At 44.4% G+C, this 24,602-nt stretch overlaps 1 protein-coding gene across 1 annotated transcript; it reads right to left on the bottom strand.

Moving 5' to 3' along the window:
• Positions 1-1,595: 1,595 nt before the first annotated feature.
• cndp1 (carnosine dipeptidase 1) lies at positions 1,596-14,945 on the bottom strand. The gene is made up of 11 exons (XM_068758272.1): positions 14,835-14,945; positions 13,926-14,069; positions 13,130-13,292; positions 12,972-13,060; positions 11,427-11,624; positions 8,928-9,012; positions 5,795-5,955; positions 5,007-5,171; positions 4,788-4,929; positions 2,383-2,530; positions 1,596-1,674 (listed from the first exon to the last, which is right to left on the bottom strand). Exons 1-11 carry the CDS (start codon positions 14,943-14,945, stop codon positions 1,596-1,598), a joined length of 1,485 nt encoding a protein of 494 aa, XP_068614373.1.
• Between the last annotated feature and the right edge of the window lie 9,657 nt (positions 14,946-24,602).

Genomic DNA, 24,602 nt, shown 5'->3' with positions numbered 1-24,602 from the left:
TAATATGAATGTATACAACATGAGGACGAATACCTCGGTAGATTGGCATTCATAATGTCTTATTCACGATGCATATTGATTATTCCAGATCATATACCCTTTCTCATGGTGTTGAACGCCAGCACTGCTGCCTGCGGATAATGGCATTACGGTGGGGGAAATAGATTGGTCCAAATAGTCTAACAACGATCTAAATAAATATGCTAATTATTCTGATACTTTGTTGGTGAATATTAAGGTCCCAAAAGAGGCTTTATTGTGTCGGGATATGAACTGCAAGAATATAAAACATTGTGAGTCGTGTATGAATCTATAGTGGAGTCTCTGAGTACCTCAACAGGCCTCTATATACATTTAGAACAAAGGTGTGCTATACTAAGCCAGGTTGGAAAGAGGCTTCATACAGAGGCTCGGATTGCGTTCAAAACATGCGCTGAGGCAGGGAAAAGCCGGCATGGCCCCCGTTTTGAAAGCAAGAAACACACTAATGCTGAATTTAAATATGCACTTCGATATATTTAAAGGAATGAAAACACTGAGGTCAGATTCGCTGGCAAGAAAGCTGCATAAGAATAATGTGAATGATTTCTGGAGAGAAATGAGAACTGTTAAGAACTGTAAACATCTCTTCCATCCGATAGATGGGGTGAGCTGCTAAACTGTATAAAATGTATTTGTTTGTAGTGGAAAATGTAGTTTAATGATGATGTTATTCTCACTTCTGCTGAATCTATGTAGCAATACAGAAGTTGAGAGATAGCAAGGCCTGCGGTCTGGATAATATTGCAGGTAAGAGACTGCCCTCTGGTGGCTATGTGCTGCACAGGCGTCCTTGTTCTTGGGGTGTTCCCTGACTCTCGGCTTTCTGTTGTGCTGGGACCAGTTCTCAAAGATAAAGTTCAGGTAATTACAGGCCAGTGTCCCGTCTAAAGGGCTAGAGACGGTCTTACTACGAAGGCTGGAGAAGTACGCTCAATCCGGTTTTAAATGATGGTATTTGATCTGTGTATTTTTGCATTAAAGGAGATTTTAGATAAATATAATAGACAGAATTCCACAATGTTCATGTGCTTGATTGATGTCTCTACCGTATTTGATCGAGTTAATAATGGAAAATGACTGTTAGAACTGTCTAATAGGGGTTCCTGTTGTTTTACTGCTCTGCCGATGTCTCGTTTTATGTCAGAGAATGACTTCATTCATATTTTACCAAACCCTGCATGCAGCGCTACTCCATTTGGTCCAGGTTGTGGAACCACTGGCAAATATTTTTGTATATTACACATTGAACATTGTTCTATTATTTGTTAAATTAGTATATTTTATTCTGACTTGTTTTATTATCCTATTTTTTTTAATTATTGTGATATGGATCCCCCATGGGCCTGAAATAAAGAAGAATAAAAAACACACACAAAGGATGCATTGTACAACTTTTACTGCATGATGCCCATGATTGATAGATAGATAGATAGATAGATAGATAGATAGATAGATAGATAGATAGATAGATAGATAGATAGATAGATAGATAGATAGATAGATGGATAGATAATCAGTCTGGGAAGGTTAAGCAGGTCATTTCATGATGAAAATCACACACTTGTCTTCTTTATCTTCGATACTTCATTCAGGTAGGTGGCAAATAACTTGGTACCTTCAATGAAGTTGTACCTGCAAAGGGATACATATTGACACACTCAAAACAGAACAGGCTGAATAAATATAAGAGCGACGTGTCTTTAGATATTTGGGGCTACTTTCATGTTTTAACGCTGTCCTCTCACACAAACTTCGTGACGGGTTGAGGGTTTTTACTGACAGCTCACGTGTCCAGAAAGGGACCAGAAACGTTCCAAGCCATTATGAGATGGGGTGGAAGTCCTTTTGGCTTTAACGTGTACAATATAACGTGTGGTAAAAGGTGTACAGCCTTAAAACATGTATAATAATTGTAAAAAAATAAAGCTGACTACTTCCTGGATTTCGCCTATTGGGGGGTTATTTTTAGAATGTAACCCCCGCGATAAATGAGGGACCGCTGTATTGAGCTTTTCGACCCCTGGTAGGTAACTGATGGATAAATCCAAGAAAAGAAAATGTTCTGAAGAAAAAGGATTTACTGCTATGTGTACTATCTATACTGCAGATTAATTTCCTCTCACAGCTTCACCTTCATTTCAGACAAACTTATGTTTGAATCATGGAATGCCATCCCTGACATATAAATTGATAAGTGAAATAGTCCTTTTTTACATTCAGGTTGACAGCTGGCTGCTGGCTCTAGTACACGAGAAATACTTTAATATATACTTTAAGTTTGTTTTTTATTCCTAAATACGAGGAGGTCTCAAATAGACATTGAGTGTTTTAAAATCAAACCTGCTGATTTTCTCATTCTGTGAATGCATCCCATCATCAAAGCCTCCAATGGGCAACATGATGATGCTTTTTCCTGTCACATCCTGGAAGGTTCGAGCAATAGGGATGGTCCCGCCCTCACGGATCAGATCAGGATCCACGTCAAAAACTGGAAACACAGGACATTTCAGTTAAAGGAGACATATTCTACACTTTCCCCACAAGTTAACGCAGTTCTGAGGCACGTCTATGAAATATCTGTGACAGTCTTTGGTCCAAACAGCAAACAGAAACAAACTTTCCTGTCTCTAACACAGGGGTCGGGAACCTATGGCTCTTTTGATGATCGCACATGGCTCGTGCTCAGATTAAAAAAAAAAAAAAAAGGTATTTTTATTTTTATTTTTATTTTTTTACTCGCCTTGCCCGTGCTGACCGCAGCTGGTTTGTGCGCCCAGGTCGTGTGTCGTGTTTTTTGTTGTAAGTAACTTGTTCACTTGTGTCTGGATCTTATGTTCCGTTGTCTTTGCGGCACCAGACAGTCGCCGTCTGTTAGTAGAGCTTGTGTTGCACGGGCATTTTGCACGGCTGGCATTTTATTGTGAAAAATCAAAGAGCGGAAGCACGCTGTCACGGTTCCAACCTGAGCCTGGGCTGCCACTTTAAAAGTAGGCCGTCATCCCGCCATTAGGGGTGGGCGTGGCCAGCTGTGTGCACGGTGGCAAGAGTGGACTTTGTTTGGCTCCACCTTAATTCCAGATTACTACTATTTTAATGTATTTTTACCTGGGACCTTCTTTTGGAATAAATGTGTGAAAAAGAGGGCATCACTTGCTTTTTGGTTTTCTCTCGGCTGTGTATTATTACGTTGGGCTCCAGCCGCCCCTCGTCCTGTGTGCAGCTCCAGGTGTAAATGATAAATTCAACCATCGCACCGTCTCTGTTCTCTGCTTTCTGGGGTCCGCTCACGTTAGTCTGTAACATTCAGAGGCTTATTATACTAGTTTCATTACCTGCTTACCGCTTATACTGACATTTAGTTGAATTCACGTTTAAAATATATTATATGGCTCTCACTGAAATAAATTTCCAAATATTTTGCTTTCATGGCTCTCTTAGTCAAAAAGGTTCCCGACCCCTGCTCTAACAGATGCTGCAGGACAGCGTCCCTCATTTCTGTCTCAAACAGATGCTGCAGGACAGCGTCCCTCATTTCTCATGAAAGTGATTTCCTCTTTTTTACTTGTGGTTTATTTTAAAGTACTATGCGGCCGGTTACTCATGGGGTTGCATTATTTTGTGTTAAAGTAGCCTAACTATGTAAAGATCTAAGGACATGTATGCGGTGTTTAACAGCAAATAGGCACTTCAAATCATTTAAGTTAAAGTTACACTGTAAAATCATATCATTTGAATTTGAGTTAAGTATCAAAGCATTTTTGGTGACTGTACATTTGTTTTCATTTGAAGGTTTACAACCTGATATTCCTCCAAGCACAAATAAAATGGGGGAGAGAAGAGAGTTGTTCCCGCGCATGTTTGTGGTTGACCAGGCCCGTTTCAAGTTTGGGCAGGAGCTGGACGAAAAGTAAAGGATGTGTGTGTGTAAAAAGCAAAAAGCCTTCAATAAACAAACATTAAATATTTGGTCAAATCATTTTGACTTTAATTTGACTAATTGGACAATTAACTCTTTGAGTGCCATTCAGGTCTAAAGACGTTCATCACGGAGCTGAAGAGTTTCGCGCTGCCGAAGCGGACCGGCACCGAGGGGCGAGTCGGTCTAAATCCCAGGTCAACTGACAGGTTCGGTTCTGGACGGATATCGTGAGCCTGACCCGGATTCGTCAGAGGAGCGGTTCCGTCTGGTCTGTTGATGTATTGTTTGTAAATAAATGTGTTGTTACAACATCAAAGGCTCTTTCTCTGTGTTGTTGTTATTACTATCTAGAAGTAAACAACTGTTGAGATGTTTGATGTGTCACTAAAGCAATAAATATTAGCGAGAAACGTGTCTCTGAACAGAAAGCTCGTTTTCTCAGGTTTCTGTTGAAAACTAGTGACGTTGGTGAAATCTGCCTCTTTTCAACGGCCAATAACTCCGGAACGGAAAACAGTAGGAACAGTTTTTGTTTCTGATGAAAGAAGAGACATGAACCTTTCATTTTGTTAGGGTTAGGGTTATTTACACTGTCGTAGTACAAAATATTCTGTGGCTCCTGGAAAATAGGGCGAAATGAGTGAAAACCGTTGGCACGCTGGGGGATAGCTGTTTTGAAGATGCTGGCACTCAAAGAGTTAAACCTTTGGACTCTTATCGGATCTCAGTGCAGCCTTTGACACACTCTTCAAGGTGATGCTGCTGTGGCTCCTTGATCTGGCTATTTGTGAGGACTTTCTAGTGGCGGGTCAGACGGGCTCTTTACCTGTCCTGACAGCGGCCTTCCCGGCCTCATAGACAGGTTCCTGTGGGTCCGCCAGCCAGGGCTTTGCCCCGATCACCATGGTGACTTTCAGTTTGTTCGGACTCTTCCTCTTGTCAAACACCGAATGAAGGTAGTCTGTTACCTAAAGCAGGGGACCTTACATCAGGGCTTGTTTATCGCAAAAATCATTGGCTCCTAAAATTTGACATGCTGCTTTACCTGTTTCTTAACAACAGCAGGGTCCATGTTGGGAACTTGCCTGATGGAGAACTTTCCGATAACCTTAGCAGGGATGACGGTCTTTGTGCCAGAATCAGAGAAGGCCCCCTGAATGCCGTGGATGGAGACAGTGGGATAGCGCCATCTGTGGGCTAACAAGTCCACCTAAAGGAAACACACTGTCACAGTCCTTGCCTTGCCTTCTGTTATTCAACCCCGCACTGATGGGAAGTCAGGTGATGTGTCTTAGTTTGTAAAGTACTTCTGGAGCTTCAGAGCAACCAATGGTTCCATAGAGCAGATATATGAATGAACCGCGAGTCACTGAAACCACCAAACCACAATTGTAAAAAAAAAAGCTTCCATTTAGTCTCAGGTCAACAAGCTTGGACATTTCAGCACATGCTCCTTCAGATGAGAGCAGAACTCAGGGGTCTATTTGACCGAGTCCATGGTAGCAGGTAAACACTGATGCAGGCAGCAGCCTTCAAGCTAATGCCCGTTCCTCAGAAGAAATGCAAAAGGAAGCGTTTAGCTGGCTTTCAAAGGGCGCAAATAAGCCCTTTTTAAATCAGTTTGGGGTTAGGGATCGAAAGCTCTTTAGATTTCAATGACTCAGCATGACCTCTATGGAGACATGTCATGTTTTTGTTTTGTTTTGAAGTTCCATACGTTTTTTAAGAACTAATAAACTGATAAAGGCATTGGCTTTGGATTTATCAGCATTACATTTTCACTTTGTATAAAACCTTCCTGTGAATATAGTCACAATCAAAATACACGATGACCTTGTTGCTATACATGAGCTGGTTGATCCCAGTCTTGTTCTTGTAGTTGTCAAGGTCAAATTCGAGGTCCTGGTACATTCTCCATTCTTCATCAGAGAGGGGGGCAACAGCGTCCCTGATCCCTGGAATCAGGATCTTCCCACTGGGGCTGATCAGTGTGTCTAGGGCGAGAAGTAACAACGTGTGGCTTTAAATGAACTTCACGGGACACAGGAGGGAGGTCAGACACACGACGCGCCTCCGCTACTGTCTGACGAGACTGTTCAATTGTACTTTATCATTGTTCAACATTTGAGGCTTGTTTTAATCAGAGTCAATCAAATCTAATGTAAAGCTTTTTTCTCTCAATGACCCAGTAGAACTAAGAATAAATCCTGTTATTTCATGTTTAAGAAATATTAATTTAGTTTTTACTCAAGAAGAATTAGAATTTTAGAACGTTATTTTACTAAAATATTTTAGTAATGTGACATGAAGTTCATGAATACTAATAATATTAGTATAAGGTACAAGTACCGGTAACTTCATTTTAACTTCAATCACTGCAATTCAGATGAAAGAGAAAGAGTCTGCTTTTTGCCTTCCCCTGTTTTTTTCAGAGATTTGTTTTAAAACTTTGTACTGTATGCAAAATACAGTATGTAACTAGCTACAGTATTTTGCAATTGTGAGGATTAGAAAGTAAAAATATTTTTGTTCAAATGTATAGTTAAAAAATATTCATTTTTTAACTATACATTTATAGTTAAATGTATAGGCAGTGGCTGGCCATGCATTTTCCACCTCGGCCTTCAGTGATGTCCTACTTAGTCCGACTTGAATAAATACTCGTCATACTACCATCATTTATGACACCATGGCTGGAGAAATAATATACATAAATACACTTACACAGTACTGGGTGTTGCGTCATCTCAATCGTACAACACGGGCTATTTTCAGAGCATTTAAATTTCTGTTTAATATAAGCAAGACAGCAACAAGACGGCCACATTTGTTTTTGCGAATAGGCCCACATGCGACAGCGACACAATGAAACATTATCATTGATTTGATACGGATGAAATCAAATTACAAAAACATGATAAATTAAACAAATAAAATGCTTGCACTCACCAAAACGGCTGTCCCCCAAAACACTTATTTCAACACAAAATACATGCTCCTTTCTTTCCTCAAGCAGACGTTACAGTTTCTCTGTGCATTTCAGGTCCAATAACATCCTTTTCTATCAACATGGTGGACGATGCTGAAAGCCGCGTCTGTCCAGTTGTGTTTCTGCCGTATGTTTTGATTCGCTTTAACCGCTCAGCAGAAGCAGTGGACACAGGAATTGCTAGCTTGGGGTTGGCTGACCTCGTCTCCCGAGAGCTAGCTTTTCTTGAAAGGTCCGTCTTGGAAATGGTCTTGCGAGTATATCTGCAATCAAATCTAGGTTTTCCCCTCCTTTATGGGTTAAAAAAGCAAGTTTATATAAATTTGATTTTTCTGTGGCTCTGGTGTGACTTTGTCGATCTAAAAAAAAACAACTTTGTCTATGTGCATAGCGCTGCCTGGCTCTCACAAGTGAGTATCCAATCACAGGACACGTACAGCTAGAAGGCCTTACTGTCGCCAAATCGTGATCTGATTGGCTATCGCAACTATCTCTACACTATATGTGCACGTTCACTCACAGTGCACAGACGTCCGCATTGTTCATTCTGAAGGCCTCGGACAGATTTCATACAACATGGCAACACAAGCTAGCTGAATTCTGATTGGATAAAAACTCTAACCTAAAAATACAATACTGGGATATAATATGACATGAATATGAAGAGCAATATATATAATACATTTTAAAAATGACATTAACTTTTATCATAAATATGATCAGGATTTTTGGTTATGTTATGCCAGCAGAGAAGGCCTTGCTGGTCCTGACGGCCAACCACTGACTACAAGTACAGCTACAAGTATAGCTACAGCCACAAAGTAACAAAAGAACAAAATAAAACAAGACATCACAGAACAATTTGTGTGAAAAAAACATAAGGAGGCCTCATTTTTAAAGACCTCCACAGACCAAAAGCATTGCCTGACCCACTCACTACCAACACTAGTGTGATTTGGAATAAGGTTCTGGGTTGTGTTTGATTCAAGGCATTTGATCTGGTTTGTTACATCCTACATGTTACACATCTAAATGTATTGGTACTTAATAGTTCAGAATGCTGTTCCCTCTTATTGTCTCATTTCCTGTCCAACCTGGTCACTCCCAAGGAGAACCTCAGCATCTTCATCTCCGCCTCCCGTCTTTTCCTCAGAGCTACTGTCTCTAAGCAACAGTTTCATTGAACCCATTGCTCATCTTCATGACTGCTGCTGCAGATATTCTGAAGTAATTTCTCTCCCATCCTATCATATCCTCAATCTTATCCTCACAGGGAAGAAATTAAAAGCTTCAGAATTGTTATCTATTTATTAGATTTTTTCGTTTTTTCAGACCATACCAGCAGTGTTTACCTCACCTTACTTTACCTCATTGTCAAATTCTTTCTTCTTGAGTTTATTTTTCCTCACTTGCTTACTGGTGGCTGCAACTCCCTGTAATAAGTCTGAACAAATCAGTAAGTGTTTTTGTACTGTAAAAGAACCGAAGCAGTGCACACTTTGATCCAGATCCAGAACACCTCTTTCTGTTGGCACAAAGTATGTCCCTTTCATCTAATTTTGGTTTGTGGGAGGTTTCACAGCTGCAATTTCTGTCTGGATCAAGCAGAAAATTCCAAAATCTGAACCAAAGGATGGGATGCAAGTGTGAACTCACCAGATATCACCACCATGCAACAAAAGGCTGAATTTAGCATGCTGGTTGTGCCGTTGCACAAGACCAAACAGGTGAACTTTCTCTTGTTAAAGAATGTTTCCTCTCAATATACCCCCACAAATATTTCAGTTTTAGGCATGAATATAGCTTAGTTGAAATACTGCAGTAACAGTGTGTTTTTCATGGGCTAGAATTAAATTACCTTTCGTTTCAGTGCACTCCACGATGTCTCTATGATGTTACTTTGAGCATTTTGAGAATTTTGAGATTCAGGTACATTAAATACCAAGAACTAATTAAGAAAAAAAAAAACACACTCACCAAGAATGCCAATGAGGTCTGTCATTGGTTCAATGACGCTTCCTCCATAAACCCCAGAATGTAAGTCTTGTTTGGGTCCTGTAACCTGAAAAGACATGTCACCATGAAACAACATGACACCAGCAGAGATTGTGCTCTGAGTGAACTGCCACCATATCATGGTGGGGGAGTTTGAGTGAAAGAAAGATCCCAGGAGCTATGTTGTTGGGGACTTTGTGCTCCTGGTAGGTTCTCCCATGGCAACCAGGTCCTGGGTGATGGGTCAGTCTAAGAGCAGTTCAAAAGCCCCTATGAGAGAATCAACAACAAGAACCATGACGTCGCCTGGTATGGCAGAGCCAGGGCCCCACCCTGGAGCCAGGCCAGGGCTCGGTGTTCGAATGCGAGAGCCTGGTGCAGACCCGTGGGGTCCGGCCAGCACAGCTCAAAAGGATTACATTGGCCCGACAACCAGTGGACTCATCATCTGCCGAGGGAACCATAGGGGATGGGTGCAATGACGATTGGGTGGCAGTCGATGGCAGAGGGCTCGACTTTCCGATGCCTGGACACAGAGAGTAACTCTTGGGACATGTAATGTCACTTGGCTGGGTGGGGGGGGTCTTGTGAGGGAGGTTGAGAAGTACCATCTAGATATAGTCATGCTCACCTCCACCCACATCTTGGGCTCTGGAATCCAGTCCCCTGAGAGGGGCTGGACTCTACATTTCCCATGATGAGAGGCGGCAGGCTGGTAAGGTGTTGCTTAAACCTCAGCGGCCATGCCTTCGGGTCAAGTGTCTCACTGTTATCTTGGTTTACGGGCCGAAAAAGCAGTGCAGAGTAGCCGGACTTTTCGGACTTCCTGGGAGGGGTACTGGATAGCCATCTGACTGTGGATTCCATTGTTCTTCTGGGGGACTTTAGGTCGCGTGTCTGGGTGGGGCAGAGCTGTCAACTGCCCTCCACCTGGTGGTGAATTGGATTGCTGGCAGGTTGGACAGAGACGACAGGCCCAAACGTGTTTTGAGGGTCTGTTGGGAACCTCTAGCAGAGCCCTCTCTCAGTGCTGTCTTCAACTCCCACCTCCAGGAGAACCTCTCCCAGGTCCTGGGGCAGGCTGGGGACATTGAGTCTGAGTGGATCATGTTCTCCTTCTCCATTGTCGAAGCAGCTGCTTGGAGCTGTGTTCACAGGGTCTCCGGTGCCTGCTGTGGCAGCAACCCCTGAACCAGGTGGTGGAGTATGGGATGCCATAAAGCTGAAGGAGTCTCATTGAGTCTTTTTAACGAGGTGGGACTCCGGAGGCAGATGACAGGTACTGGCAGGTAGAGCGTACTGCGGCCCGAGTGGTTATGGAGACAAAAACGGGCCTGGGAGGAGTTCGACAGGCCATGGAGGAAGACTATCGGTCGGCCCCGAAGAAATTCTGGCAAAACGTCTGGCACCTCAGAAGGGGAAAGCAGTATGCCCCCAACACTGTTTACAGTGGAGACAGGGAGCTGCTGACCTCTACTGGATATTGTTGGGCGGTGGAAAGAATACTTTGAGGATCTCCTACGGAGGAAGCAGAGGCTGAAGTCTCAGAAGTGGGCTTGTCCATCACCCAGGCTGAAGTCACTTAGGTGGATGTCATGCTCCTCGGTGACAGGGCACCGGGAGTGCCGTGATAAGATTCGCCCTGAGTATCTTAAAGTGATCCCTGACTGGTTTGACAAATCGCTCTAAAAACACAAGAATATACATCGACTACGTAAATGGTGACCAATGTTGTTTACATCGCAAGGCATTCTGGGTGTGACGTGAAGCGGCTGCAGCACCGAGCTCACTGCTATTGATTAGCATGGCAGCGATCTGTTAGCAGCGATCAGCTCACTGCTATTGATTAGCATGGCAGTGATCTGTTAGCAGCGATCAGCTCACTGCTATTGATTAGCATGGCAGTGATCTGTTAGCAGCGATCAGCTCACTGCTATTGATTAGCATGGCATTGATCTGTTAGCAGCGATCAGCTCACTGCTATTGATTAGCATGGCATTGATCTGTTAGCATCGATCAGCTCCTCCGTTCAGCATTTACAGTCGGAACCACAGCGTCAGCAAAGACGTGCAGAACATGAGGAAGAAGCCAGAGATTAAAATGGAGATGAAAATCTACGGAACTCTAGTTTTGGTCGTTTTGTTCTTCGTGGCGTCTGCATCGCCATGCCGACAGAGAGAGGGGTGGGGAGGTGTTACGGTCATATCCCGCCGGAAGGTGGCCTCGGGGAAGACCTAAAACAGGCTGGAGAGATTATGTCTCTCGGCTGGCCTGGAAATGTCTCGGTATTCTCCCAGAAGAGCCGGAAGAGGTGGGAAGAGGAAAATCTGGAAATCCCTGCTCAGACTGTAGCCCTGGATAAGCGGGAGAAGATGGATGAATGAAGAATGAGATGCAATCAAGCCAAATGTTTGAGTCTGGGTGTGTGTCTCTCTGTGCGACGCACGCGCTGGCACGCACACACACACACACACACACTACCTCAGCATAGAAGTAGCAGTTGCCTCTGGTGCCATAAGTGATGGCGGGCCTTCTGCTGAGCCAGCCGCAGTCAGAGATGACAAAGCAGTCGACATCAGAAAAGAAGGACTCTCTCTGGGCCAGGATCATGGCATCCAGCCCATTAGAACCCGTCTCCTCCATGCCCTCAATAATAAACTTGACGTTCACTGGCAGCTCCTGGAAAGCAGAAAGGAAGACTGCATTCGGGTGACAGCACATTAACATGGTGGGGGAGTTTCATGAGTGTGTTTAGATATTATATTAAACTGTAGTCTGTAGAATCTGGCTGATTAGCTGTGCATTAAACTTGTCTTATACGGATAGAGGTCACTACAGAGGAAACCAAACAGATCATAACAGAAAGTCATCTCAAGGCACTTTACAGGATCAGCAGGGAAACACAGAACCCAAGAACTCTGGCAACGGAGGCAAGGAAAAACTTGATATTGCAACAGTCCCGCTTTTTTTAACGAGGCCTCTGTCACGTTGTCGGGGCTTTTAACAACGCTGCGGAACATGGATTGCTGGGCTTGAAACCCAGCTAGCAACGTTCAGATTTTGTTACTCCTGAGATCACTGCCAGGTAGATAGGTATCTTTGAACTGAAGCTGTTCGTGGCGGCGTCGATTCGCTCACTTTGTGACATATGAGACACGTTTCCCATGAATCTCTGCAAAAGCAAATTTCCCATGCAGAGCTGAAAACCCTGTTTTCGTCGTCCACTTTGTTTGTCACCATCATTAATTAAGGTCCAAAATATAGTACCACCTTGACCAATGAGCTTGGGCGATTTTATTGGGTATATATTTATACCCAATAAATATAAATATATATAACATTTTTTTACTGCATTCATAACCAGGCATATCGGCGGCCACAAAATAAGCACCCGGCCCGCCTGTTGAGTAAGCCGGATTTAAGGTCTATTTTTTGGCCCCCTCTCTCCCTCCCCTCTCCCTGCATGCTGTCAGGGTTTTCTAAGCCCTCTTTCGGTTCTTGTTCTCCGTCATGGGTGCGTCGTCAATGAGGAGAACGTGGGTCAGTTTAAGAGATTTATATAATCAACAGATCAGTTACGGTTGGTTCAGATATCCGCGCTGAGATTCGAGCATGTCTCTCGTGGACGTTCCATGCTTGAATGAAGACTCTTCCTGATTCGTCATCATTTCAGTCCATCCCCCGAAGGCGGGGCTTCTCCTCGGCCAATCTTAACCCCTGATTATCTGTGTTATGTGACGTCACTAATGAGACGTTCAATGGAAATCAGTCATAGCAAAATAAATGTATGGAAGGGAAGGAAATTCCCTACAACGCACTGTTTATCACTTTCAGTCGTGTTGTTTTCTTCTACTATTATTTGTATTCTATATTGTACCTCAGCACCAGACAGAGCAGCACTCCTCATCTCGTTGTTTATCCACTATGCAATGACAATAAAGGCTTTCTATTCTATTCTAATAATCTGAATTGTGTTTTCAACAATAAGATGCTAAACCAGCGAGGAGCTGATGCTCTGTCTCTCACCATTGTCAGGGCCTGGTAAGCCTCCACAGCATGGATCCATGCTAACACCGGGGCCTTGTTGTCTGACGCTCCCCTTCCATAGAGGTTGCCTAGGAACACAAGAGTCAGTGGAGAGCCAGAGGAACGCTCATCTCATGGCTTATACAGTTGTGTGTTACCATTGATGTCAGTCAGGTTGTAGGGATCTGATGCCCAGCCGTCCTCCAGCTTTGCAGGCTGGACGTCCACATGACCGTAGACACACACCGTGTGTTTGTTCGGGTCACTGCCAAACTGAGCCGTAGCCACTTTAGGCAATGCTAAAGTCTGGCCGTCAGGAAGCTGCAAACATCAAGTAAGCAGTAGTTTGTTTGTTTTTCCATTATTTACTCAGTTTCACTGTTCTCTGTGAAACCACAGTGTTCATTGCATGAAAATAATTAGAACCGGATCAGTTTCGAATCAGGTGCACAATCTCTCTCCGTGTGCGTCTCTCTGAAACATTAAATGGTGCTCAAGTTCAAGTTTTTATTTTGTTACATACACATAGAGGACGGGCATGCGTAACACCCAATAGAAGCACCACAGGACACAATACATGTAAATATAAAATCACATATAAGGCTAATAGAAGGTGTTGACACTGTAACAGTCAGACAGCCTGCATCTCGGTCCGGCTTGTCCCACCAGCGGTCGCCACAGAAAATCAACCTTTTCTACATTTGTAATTTTATGTCAAAGGGTCTTCAGATGCTTCTTCACTCTTAATATGTGGTGAGAGGCTGAGGTCGTTGACCTCACACCTTTGTGTAATTGAGTTTGTGTAGCATCTTTGATGGCTCTGAATTTGTAGCAAGGAGGCAGAATTAATCCTAATCTCTCTGTTATCTCAACTCGCAGCCTGAGACACTGAATATTAGCCAAGTCAAGAGAAGATTCAAAAGTTCTGTGGAAGGAAGTTTTCTCGATACTAACTTCTTGTTCTCCGATGTCCACCAGCTCGACGGTCCCTCCCAGCAGCCTCAGCTTCTGAGCCACCATCTCCATCATACAGTGAAGGTCAGGCCGCTTCAAGACGTTGCTGGAGTCGCTTTCGATTGCAACCCAGTCCCGCAGAGTCTAAAAAGCAAACACTCTTACTCAGGAGGAAACGTGTGTTCAGCAGGTGTGAACCGGAGAACTCAGCAATGACACTGGTGCTGTGCTCTGCACCACTTTGGCTCCATCGTCTGCTGGTGCAAAGACAGCTCAAAGATCATCCTCATAAAAATGTGCGCCTGATTCAACACTTAATAATTCTGTCTCGGACTCATGAACATTTTGCTACCGGCAACTTGCACTGTTCTGTTTGCACTGCGTGATTACGCTAGTTTTACTGCTGCTAATACACATCTGTGTATCCACTCCTGATGCTGCTGTTTTGTGTGTTCTGTACTTGTATGTTTTTTGTATTTAGTCATTACTGTTACATGTAGCACGACTTCACAGAGAAACATTCCTAGTCTGTGAACCCTCATTGACAATAAACACCTTCTGATTCTGATTCTGATTCTGTACCAGAAGTGTTCAGTAAAGAGGGATTTATTTATTTGAGACTGATGATGCTGCATTTAGTAATTATTATTCGAATCACCTTTAGTTACAAATGCCAGTTATGTGAGGGCTGTCTGAAGTAAAAGTTCGGCATGAAGGTTTGGAAGTTAATCTAAACTTAAAGGCAGTCACTGAGTAAATATATGGAGCTTCCGTTCACCACCAGAAAAATCATGATGCTTTTTAATATTCATTCAATCAGTAAAGTACAATTTAGGAAAGATTACAGGATAGTATGTTGCTCATGAGAATTGTATGTGTCTTAAAAGCGATGCTAGCAGAACATTTTACCTCCACATATTCTTCTTGGTGCCTGTCAATGTACTGCACCAGCTGTTTATACTGGAACGCAGAAGCAGTAGAAATGAGCAGCAAGGCGGCAGGCAGAAGTAGCCGATCCATCTGTTGGAGGAGTCAGGTTGTCATTTCACTGGATTCCATTTGCAGACTCCACCAGAAGTGGAAGCGCACCCAGCACATGGTCCAGCCTCGCAAGACCCAGGGAGCCACCTCAAAGAGGTCTCATTAGGAGAGACAGTGTCTTTCTGTCTCATTTATTCACTCAGCTATAATAATAATAATAATGCGTTGGTCTTATAGAGCGCTTTATTTCTTGTTAATTACTCCCTAAATACGGGTCAGAATCAGGGACGTATTAATCTGCTCATTATTTATTCAATGTATTGTTAGTGTAAACATGCACATCAAAACTCCACTCGGTCCCAGACAGAAAATAAAGATTTAGAGGAAATAAAATTCCTTGGAATAAAGGATTATCTGAGCTCTCAGTCATCCGGGTTCAGACAGTCCACCAGCTGTTTGAAACCCAACACACCACAGAAGAAGCCGATAATACAATGATGTTGTTCTGTCATTCACAAACACATTAACGATACTCAACATCAGAAGTAGGCGTGTCTTTGAGCGCATCGGACTCACCTTGGAAGGCTTCCCAAGTCGAGCTGGTTTCCGTGGAGGACCTCGGCTGTTCTCTGCTGAGGTGCGTGACTCAGGCAGGACTGCCTCTCTCTGCCTGCACATTTCTATTCCCTCTCCTCACATCACACTTTGACCGGCTCCGGGGTCAAGAAGTCAAACATTTCCTGACCCAAAGCCAGGTCAGCTGACGAATTAAAGCTTTCTTGCTGACAGGCACAATAATTTTCAAAAACCTATTGATCCCACGCCAAAGTAAATCAGCTTTACTTGTTCCATGTGAGGGTCAGTGTCCCACGGTGCTCAAATAAGTTTGAGCTATTTTTGAACATTCCATGCAGCTTTGTTAGGTCATTAACCTCAAACTATTTAATCCAATCACCTCTCCACGCTCATTGGATAAATTGTCCCTGTCCCTTTGCGTGTCTCGGTGTTTGTGATGATGATGATGAATATATTTATTAGATAGAATGTTAGAGTACAAGTACAGTCACACAGTAGCATGTATTACAGTACAAGTACAGTCAAACAGTAGCATGTATTACAGTACAAATAAAGTCAAACATCCTGTCTAAGAGGAGCATTTCTAAAAAGCCCTTGCGGTCTTGTTTCCGTTGAAAGTCCTTCGTACATAAATAATCGACATTTAACAATATAAATTTAACATTTCCTGACACAAAGCCAGGTCAGCTGAAGATGGGATGAGAGTGTAAAGATTTGTCACGCTGACATGAAGATAAAGTTTGCACGTGGGTTGCCATGGAAATCTTTGTTCATTGTTGAGAGTTGCTAATTCTCTGAAGAATTAAAGACTTGGTCAACATTTCTTGATGAGGTCAACACAGACCATCTTTTGACCTGGCCTCCTGATTACTCCGATAATACGGCCTCATGGGTAGCACGGGTAGCGCGGTTAGCAGGAGCTAACGTAGCATTGGCAGTTTCTCCCGTGTGCCGGTCTCAAGCCTGGATAAATGCAGAGAGTTGCATCAGGAATGGCATCCGACGTAAATAAATGCCACCAGAAATTATGTAAATCAATGTGAATAAGAAAGTCATTCCGCATCGGTCGAGGCCCGGGTTAACAAAGACCGCCAGCAGCGCTGTTAACCCACGGGATGCTGCTGGAAACTGGATTACTGTGGGTCGAAGACAGAGACAAAGAAGAAGAGGAAGACGGGTGCAACAGCAGCGAGAGAAGAAGGGATGGACGAGTTTAGGACTGAGGGTAGGGACGGTGAATGTTGGGACGATGACGGGGAAAGCTAGAGAGCTGGTGGACATGATGATGAGGAGGAGGAAGGTTGATGTGTGTCCAGGAGACCAGGAGGAAAGGAGGCAAGGCTAGAAGCTGAGGAGCAGGATTCAAGTTGTTTATAACGGAGGAGAGAAAAGAGGAATGGAGGAGTAGACAGGGTTAAACAGCTCAAAATGGGATTGGCATTTAAAATAGTCAATGCAGCTCTGCCCTCAGTCCCCTCAATCCCTGCATACCTGAATAAACACCTCCACAGATTTAGTGACACCCACAGCCACAACACTAGAGGGAGCTCAAACAACAACCTGATTACCCCCTCCTAAAGGACTAACATGGGTAAATCATCTTTTCACAATACTGCCCCCTAAGGGTGGAACGGTTTGACTCCTGCCCTCAAAACATGCACCTCTTTGGCCTCCTTCAAAACGGCCCTAAAAATACACCTTTCAGGGGGACAGAAACGGAGATAGTTATCACGACTCTCTCCGGATCACCTCCCCCCCCCCCCTTTTTTGTCCACCTACGTTGTACATATTATGTGTCTTTTTAATTTAAATTTATTGTTATTTTGGAACAATTGAGTAATTTAATATTAGTTTTATTTGTATTGTTAAATGTCGATGATTTATGTACGAAGGACTTTCAACGGAAACAAGACCGCAAGGGCTTTATTTAAATGCTCCTCTTAGACAGGATGTTTGACTGTACTTGTACTGCAATACATGCTACTGTTTGACTGTACTTGTACTCTAACATTCTATCTAATAAATATATTCATCATCATCCAGTGCTGATCCTGAAATGACGTATTTTCCGCGGCATTTACTCGGGGAATGTTCTTTATCTTCCCCACTTCGGTTGGTTTTTTTGGTTTCTGCATGTCCATAACAAGACAAGGTGGTGGCTTTCTGGTTTTGCTTTGATTTAGTATCGATTACCTTTGTTCCTGTGTGATGATTGCATTTGAATGGACCTTTTCCACATTATTAGATGTGTTAATTTATTCCCATCACTAACTTTGGTTCATACTTGTGATTTTTCTCATTTACATTATGGCTTTATCTCTAACAATTTTTAAGTTACAACCTTTTAAAAAAGTGATATCAAAACTGAATATTTTTTGTAATTACTGTTACAATAAAGAGCTAAATAAAAGAATAAATAGTTATTTAACAGCATGTTAAGGAGTAGTTACATTTATTTTACATTAGATTACATTACATTTAGTTACATTTTTACTGTGTTACGGTTTACATTTGGCCTTTGGAGGGCAAACATAATGCTAATGTGGCCCTTGGAGAACATGAGTTTGACACCCCTGATCTACTGGCTCTGGAGAACGGAGCTTCTCAAAAATGACCAACAGGTGGCGTGCCAGTAGAAACAGGTGCTCTTAGAGCTCATTCTGAGTGAATGCTTGATCACTGTTAACTCTGAGCTGTCATGTTCTGATTTTTACAACGTTTGAAAGACAAAGAGCTTCTCATTGCTGCGTGGAGTGAAATAAAATACACCGTTAAAACAAAACTAGCCATTTGCACTCAGTAATATACTGCAGGTCATTATTTAGTTCATGCTGGCTACTGCATGATATTTACAGCCGGTTATGACGGCTGATGAAGTGTTTGTATATTCAGGAGTCATTAAAGTCCATTTTGAAATATTTTAAAAGCATCTGAGACAGAAATGAGGGACGCTGTCCTGCAGCATCTGTTTGAGACAGAAATGAGGGACGCTGTCCTGCAGCATGTTTGAGACAGAAATGAGGGACGCTGTCCTGCAACATGTTTGAGACAGAAATGAGGGACGCTGTCCTGCAACATGTTTGAGACAGAAATGAGGGACGCTGTCCTGCAGCATCTGTTTGAGACAGAAATGAGGGACGCTGTCCGGCAGCATCTGTTTGAGACAGAAATGAGGGACGCTGTCCTGCAGCATCTGTTTGAGACAGAAATGAGGGACGCTGTCCTGCAGCATCTGTTTGAGACAGAAATGAGGGACGCTGTCCTGCAGCATGTTTGAGACAGAAATGAGGGACGCTGTCCTGCAGCATCTGTTTGAGACAGAAATGAGGGACGCTGTCCTGCAGCATCTGTTTGAGACAAAAATAAGGGACGCTGTCCTGCAGCATCTGTTTGAGACAGAAATGAGGGACGCTGTCCTGCAGCATCTGTTTGAGACAGGAATGAAGGACGCTGTCCTGCAGCATCTGTTTGAGACAGAAAAGAGGGACGCTGTCCTGCAGCATCTGTTTGAGACGGAAAAGAGGGACACTGTCAGGGGCGTCACTAGGTTTTAAGGACAGGGGGGGCTTAGCCCCCAAGAGATGCACAGGATGTGAGCAAATGTAGCGTACGAGCACAAAACCTCAAACGGCTAACAAGGATTGAGAAATTATACATTATTATTATTTCAGTCTGTGTTTTTAATAATAATAACAATGCGTTGGTTTTATAGAGCGCTCTTCTGGGCATTACTCATTCACTCCATACTTGGTGGTGGTGAAGCTACCAGCCACAGCTGCTCCGGGGCAGACCGACAGGAGCGAGGCTGCGAATTTGTGCCATCAGCCCTCCTGACCCCACAAACATTCACTCGCTCACTACATTCACACAGGCAATGCGGGTGAAGGGTCTTGCCCAAGGACACAACGACAGTGTACACATGAGCCAGAGCCGGGACTCGAACCGCCAACCTCCCGCTCACGGGACAACCCGCTCGACCACCTACGCCACCGTCAGATTTAAGTGAATAATGACAGGTTACATGTTTATATATTTAAACATATATTATGGCAGCGTTAATTGAATATGTCGACATTTGTTGCAGCCTGAAGATTTTTTTTTAATAAAAAAACAATATATATATATATATATATTGTTATAAGCCCCCCTAAAATAGGCCTAACAACGCCACTGGCTGCTGTGAATGAACCTCATGCAGGAACAGACTGGAGGACATTTGTCCACCGGAATCCATCGGGTCCAAGTGGGTTTTATTAAGGGGAGATCGGCCTTGCGCTTTTTAGCGCTCATTTGTAGCAGCACATGTTCCTCCATCAACTGCGCCCACGGACAAAATGACGGAACCCACGAGAACCGGCGGATCGCGCGTCTGGAGCCGGAACCTCCTCAAACACCACGTCAATCAGCTGATCGGAGGAAACACACGCACGTCACAAGAGGCCCCAAAATAAATGTTACATCAATTCAGATCATGTTCTTCGCTTTGTTTTTTTATTGTACAATGTCTGGTTCATTTAAGGGTATCGCGGGGTGGCCGGAACCATCGTGGGGTCCCCCCCCCTCACATTCAATTTAGAAACACGCAGAACGCAGGTATTGAAACACCTGTGGAAATCATGAGCATTGGCGTGCAGCAGTGTTACGCGTTGTCGTTGACAACCAGCGTATAAGTTGGTCAAGTTCAAAGCGTCAGTCGGTGGCAGAGGAATATGGAGCTGTCGAACCTGCAGACTCTCATTGTTGTCCAGAGAAGCAGAGAGTCAAGTCGCACAGCAGGAGAGAGAAAGAAGAGAGAGATGGAGCCAAACACGCAACATGAGTGGTGAGTGATCTCTGCAGGAACGAGGATGTGCGTCGGTACGCGCGGCTCGATGGAAGCGGGAAAAGTCTGTTGAAACTTGTGCAAGTGGCGGAGGATCCCGGTGCTGATCAGAAGTGATCGGATTCACTTTCATCACATCATACGCGCAATATTGTTCAAAAACGAGGTGCAAAGTGAAACGTTTGGCTGCAGGAGGTTAAACCGGCTTGACTGGGTCAATATTTGAACAACTTTGTTTTGGATGTTATTAATTGTGGATCAATAAGAGTTTATTTAGATAAAAAACACTTCCTGTCCTCCTGAGCAGTTTATTCAGGACAACGTTTCAGTCCAAACATTAACGCTGTTCCATGAATGAGCTAACGTTGATGTGTGTTGCCGGTTGCAGCAGCAACGCGCCCAAAGACAACCTCAGATATGAGACTGAGCAGTCGGACAGGATTTCCCTGGAGGAGCAACTAAAACTGCCGATTGAGTCCATGGAGGAGGATCCGGGCACAGCGTCACCCAGCAGTGACCCACCAGAGGCGTGCCCCCCGGGGAACGTCCCGGACGCGGTCCCCTGTTACCCCCCTGCTCCACCACAGCACATGCCGGACCAGTGGGGTGGACAGAACCTCCCGACACCGGAGATGTCCTGGAACGCTCCACAGTTTGCTCCTCTACAAACTGTAAGTCCAGCCCCAATTCATTTTCTCCTTCTACTTCAATGTAAATGTTTAAGGGGGGGTAACCCAGGTGCCACCTTGGAAGCTCATCTAAGCACCATGTTCTGCTCATGCATGCAGGTTCAGAACCTCCCAGTGGTCAACATCCCTGCATGCATGGACCAGCACCGGCAGTTTGTTGGAATGCTGTAAGTGCCGGACAGAATGAAAGCAGCCGCTGACGGTCTCACGCTGCTTCTGTGATCTAACGCTTGTCTCGTCTCTGAAGGAACGGAGAACCGCTCTACGTTCTCCCACAGCCCGTGTTCTGCCAGTACGGCGCTCCTCCAGATGGAGCCTCCAATCGGAGACGCCACGGTGAGTTTCCTCCAGAACGTTTCATCCTGGCATTAAGAATGAGCTAACGTTGAATGTGTGTGTTGCAACAACAACCTCAGATACGAGACTGAGCAGTCGGACCGTCCGGACCCACGGAACCGGAGTGAGGACAGGACTTCCCTGGAGGAAGTAATGGACCTGCTGATTGACTACGTGGAGAAGGACCCTCTCTTTGCTGCAAAGCTGGAAGAGTTGTGTGACGAACACGTGAAGAACACTCAGTCCAGCATGGATCCGTCTGCTGCTCCTCCACAAACGGAACGCCCGGCCCCAAACACCTCCAAACGGTGAGTTCCCTCTCTCTGGGCACTTTCATCCTGAATGGACTCTTCTACCAACACACGTTGTGAATCACTCTGTTGACTTGGGCGCCCTAAATGTGTGACAGGATTCGTACCTCCAGCAATCTGAAGGACGGCCGTGCATATGTGAAGAAGCCTCCAAACGCCTTCATGCTGTTCCTGAGGGAGCATCGGCCTCTTGTGGACCCCAGCATCAGACGCCTGGGGAGCGGCGCCGTGAACGCAGCGCTGGGGCGGCAGGTAAGACGTTTAGTTTAGGACGTTTGGGACGCTCACATTTCATCAGTTTCGTCTAACAGCGAAATACGCTGCAGAAATGAAAGCCACGGTTTGGACAGAGGCTCCGTCTGCATCCATGCGTTTATAGCGCTGAGCAGAGATGAATCGTTTCCTGTGTTCACTGCATCATCGCTGCATCAGCGCTGCATCATCGCTGCATCATCGCTGCATCAGCGCTGCATCATCGCTGCGTGTGCTAGTGTGTGTTCCGCGTTATGACCCACTGTGTGTGTTTGTCATCCGTCCACAGTGGAAGTCGCTGTCACTGGAGGAGCAAAATCGATTCTACGCTCAAGCCGACAGAGAAAGATTACTGCACCAGCAGCAGCACCCAGAATGGACGGGAAGAAAAAACTACGTGAGTATATAGCGTCACCACGACGACAACATCGGCTCACACACACGGGTCGTCTGAGCCGAGATCTCACTGGACTTCATGTTTGTGTGCAGGCCAAGAAAAGGAAGAGAGAGAGGCAGGGAGTGGCACAGAGCAAGATGCAGAGAGTGGAGTGACCACAGTCTTTAGGCAGATGTAATTCATCTGCCTGACCAACTGTATATATTCTTTATTGTTATGTAATAAAATATTTTTTTCTTAAAAATCATTTGAAAGAATTCTTGTTGTTAAATATTTCAAATCTGGATTTTCCCATTTACTTATAATGGAGGATATGCATTCAAATTCACTTAGCAAAAATCCCGGTCATAAAGGGGTCCGAGATGCGCCATCATGAAAAATGTCTTCTGGATCTGATCCAGAATGAGGTCAGGAAAAATATTACATTTATTACAAGTCCATTTATTGATTGAAAAATCAGTTAAAAATACACATCAACACCCGATTCACTTTTACATTTCGTGGTTGGTGTATAAAGATGCAGAGAACAATTTAGAACCTTTTGGTGACGATCCAGAGCATCCAGGAATGTTTAAATGCATGACTGGGTTATTTATTTATTGTACCTTGGTGGAGTTTTTAGCGTGCTTTCCTACTTATTATTATTGATCCCTACTCAGGAAACACAGTTGCTCTTTCCAGACATTAAACTGGAATGATTCTAGCTGAGCTCTACTGATGCACCCCCCCGGCCCCATTCCTAAACCACCATCCACTGCTCCAATACCAGTCTGATCCAGCCCTCCCGGTCCCTATAAGGGAGATGGAGCAACTCCGTGACTCAGACGTAAAGATGGGGACTCATGCCAGAAGGCGTGGTCCCGTTTTTAATCAACATGCCTCATTTTGTCTGCAGTAAACACACACACACACACACACACACACACACACACACACACACAAAATATTTCCACACTCAGAGGCTAAACTGAAAATATGCTCACATTTTTGAAGAATGTTAAATAAACAGAATTAGGGTTTTTTTTCTTTTTATATTTGGTTTTATTTTGTTAATTCATGTTGAATTGTTTTACTATGAGGTGAAACTTTGTCATCCGTCTTTGGTCATCTTTCTTTCTGTCCCACATCTTGTGTGCGTTGCTGCTGTTGCGTTTTGTTGGCTGGACTAATGATCAGGAGACGCAGGAGGGAGCCGGAATGGAATAGCTGTTGCTTTCATCTTCAAATCTGTAATCTACATTCAGATTTATGTGTTTATATTATTACTAGCTCCAGTCCTGGATCCAAACGACTCCCCTCATCGAGCCTCTGAATCACCGGAACACAACAACACATCTGCCCTGGCGCGCTACTGGCGTGCGTAAACGCTGCTATACTGTAGAAACTCCCTCACTGGCCGACGTCGTGACGCATTTACCCCTGATTGGCCCAAAGTTTTGGATTTGATCCGGTGCCGATATTCTGGAGGTCCCATATAAACGACGAGCGCACGGCTCCGGAGCTCAGACTGAGAGGACCCGCACCGTGCTCGCTGCGTGTTTGGAGTTTTTCGGGATGGCGCCGTGCGTCACAGGTTCCCTGCTGGTGATGATGGCGTGCGCGCTACCCATGTGGAAGGTGACCGCCCTCATCGACTGAAACCTCGTGGTGGCGCAGTCCCTGGACGGTCTGTGGATGTCCTGCGTGGCGCAGAGCACCGGCCAGATGCAACATCATCGTGGATCTTTACAGCCCGCAGGTGCCCCCGACCAGGAAGAGGGAGATCGGGGTTGCTGCTGCTCGGGGGCACCCTGCTGTGCTGCTCCTTCTCCCGGGGGGTGAGAGGCGCGTATCCCATCAAAGACGCGCCCACCGAGACGATCGCAGCCAACGGAGAGTTTGACAAGAGGCATTATGTGTAAACCCTGAACTGTTGCAAGTGCGTTAAAAAAGATGCTCCGGCGCATCCTGGGACGGAACGAGCACGGACTGCAGATATAAAGCGCTGAACTGATCGGCAGGTCTTTATTCTATTTTATTTATTTTTTTATCAGACGATAACTCAAGCCGAAGTTGTAGATTTGGAGGCTGATATTTTTCTGTTTTCCATGTTGGATCAGAAAAGCTGCAGAGTTTCTTTGTCAATAGTTTTTTTTTTTTGTTCATCCCTGGTTCCCACAGTGAACCACGCATCGACGTGGGAAAGTGATTCAGGCCAATGTTCACGCATGTTGTGATCAATCAGGGGGATTTGGGTTTTGAATGCATGTACAGTGTTTGTTATCTCTTAACTGAACGGACTTTTTCTAATAAAGAGAAAATATTTTGTTTGTC

The sequence above is a fragment of the Brachionichthys hirsutus genome, chromosome 3 (genome assembly GCF_040956055.1).
Source record: "Brachionichthys hirsutus isolate HB-005 chromosome 3, CSIRO-AGI_Bhir_v1, whole genome shotgun sequence".
NCBI lineage: Eukaryota > Metazoa > Chordata > Actinopteri > Lophiiformes > Brachionichthyidae > Brachionichthys > Brachionichthys hirsutus.
This window is presented reverse-complemented; position numbering and strand designations above follow the sequence as displayed.

Bases quoted from the DNA above. Each gene is read 5' to 3' on its own strand.
- cndp1 (XM_068758272.1), bottom strand. From the start codon at position 14,945: ATGGATCGGCTACTTCTGCCTGCCGCCTTGCTGCTCATTTCTACTGCT. The intron at 13,293-13,925 runs GTTAGTATCGAG...TGATGTTTGCAG, and splicing joins TGGACATCGGAGAACAAGAA to CTTCCTGACGGCCAGACTTT. The intron at 5,956-8,927 runs GTGAGTGTGTTT...TTCTCGCCCTAG, and splicing joins AGACCTCATTGGCATTCTTG to ACACACTGATCAGCCCCAGT.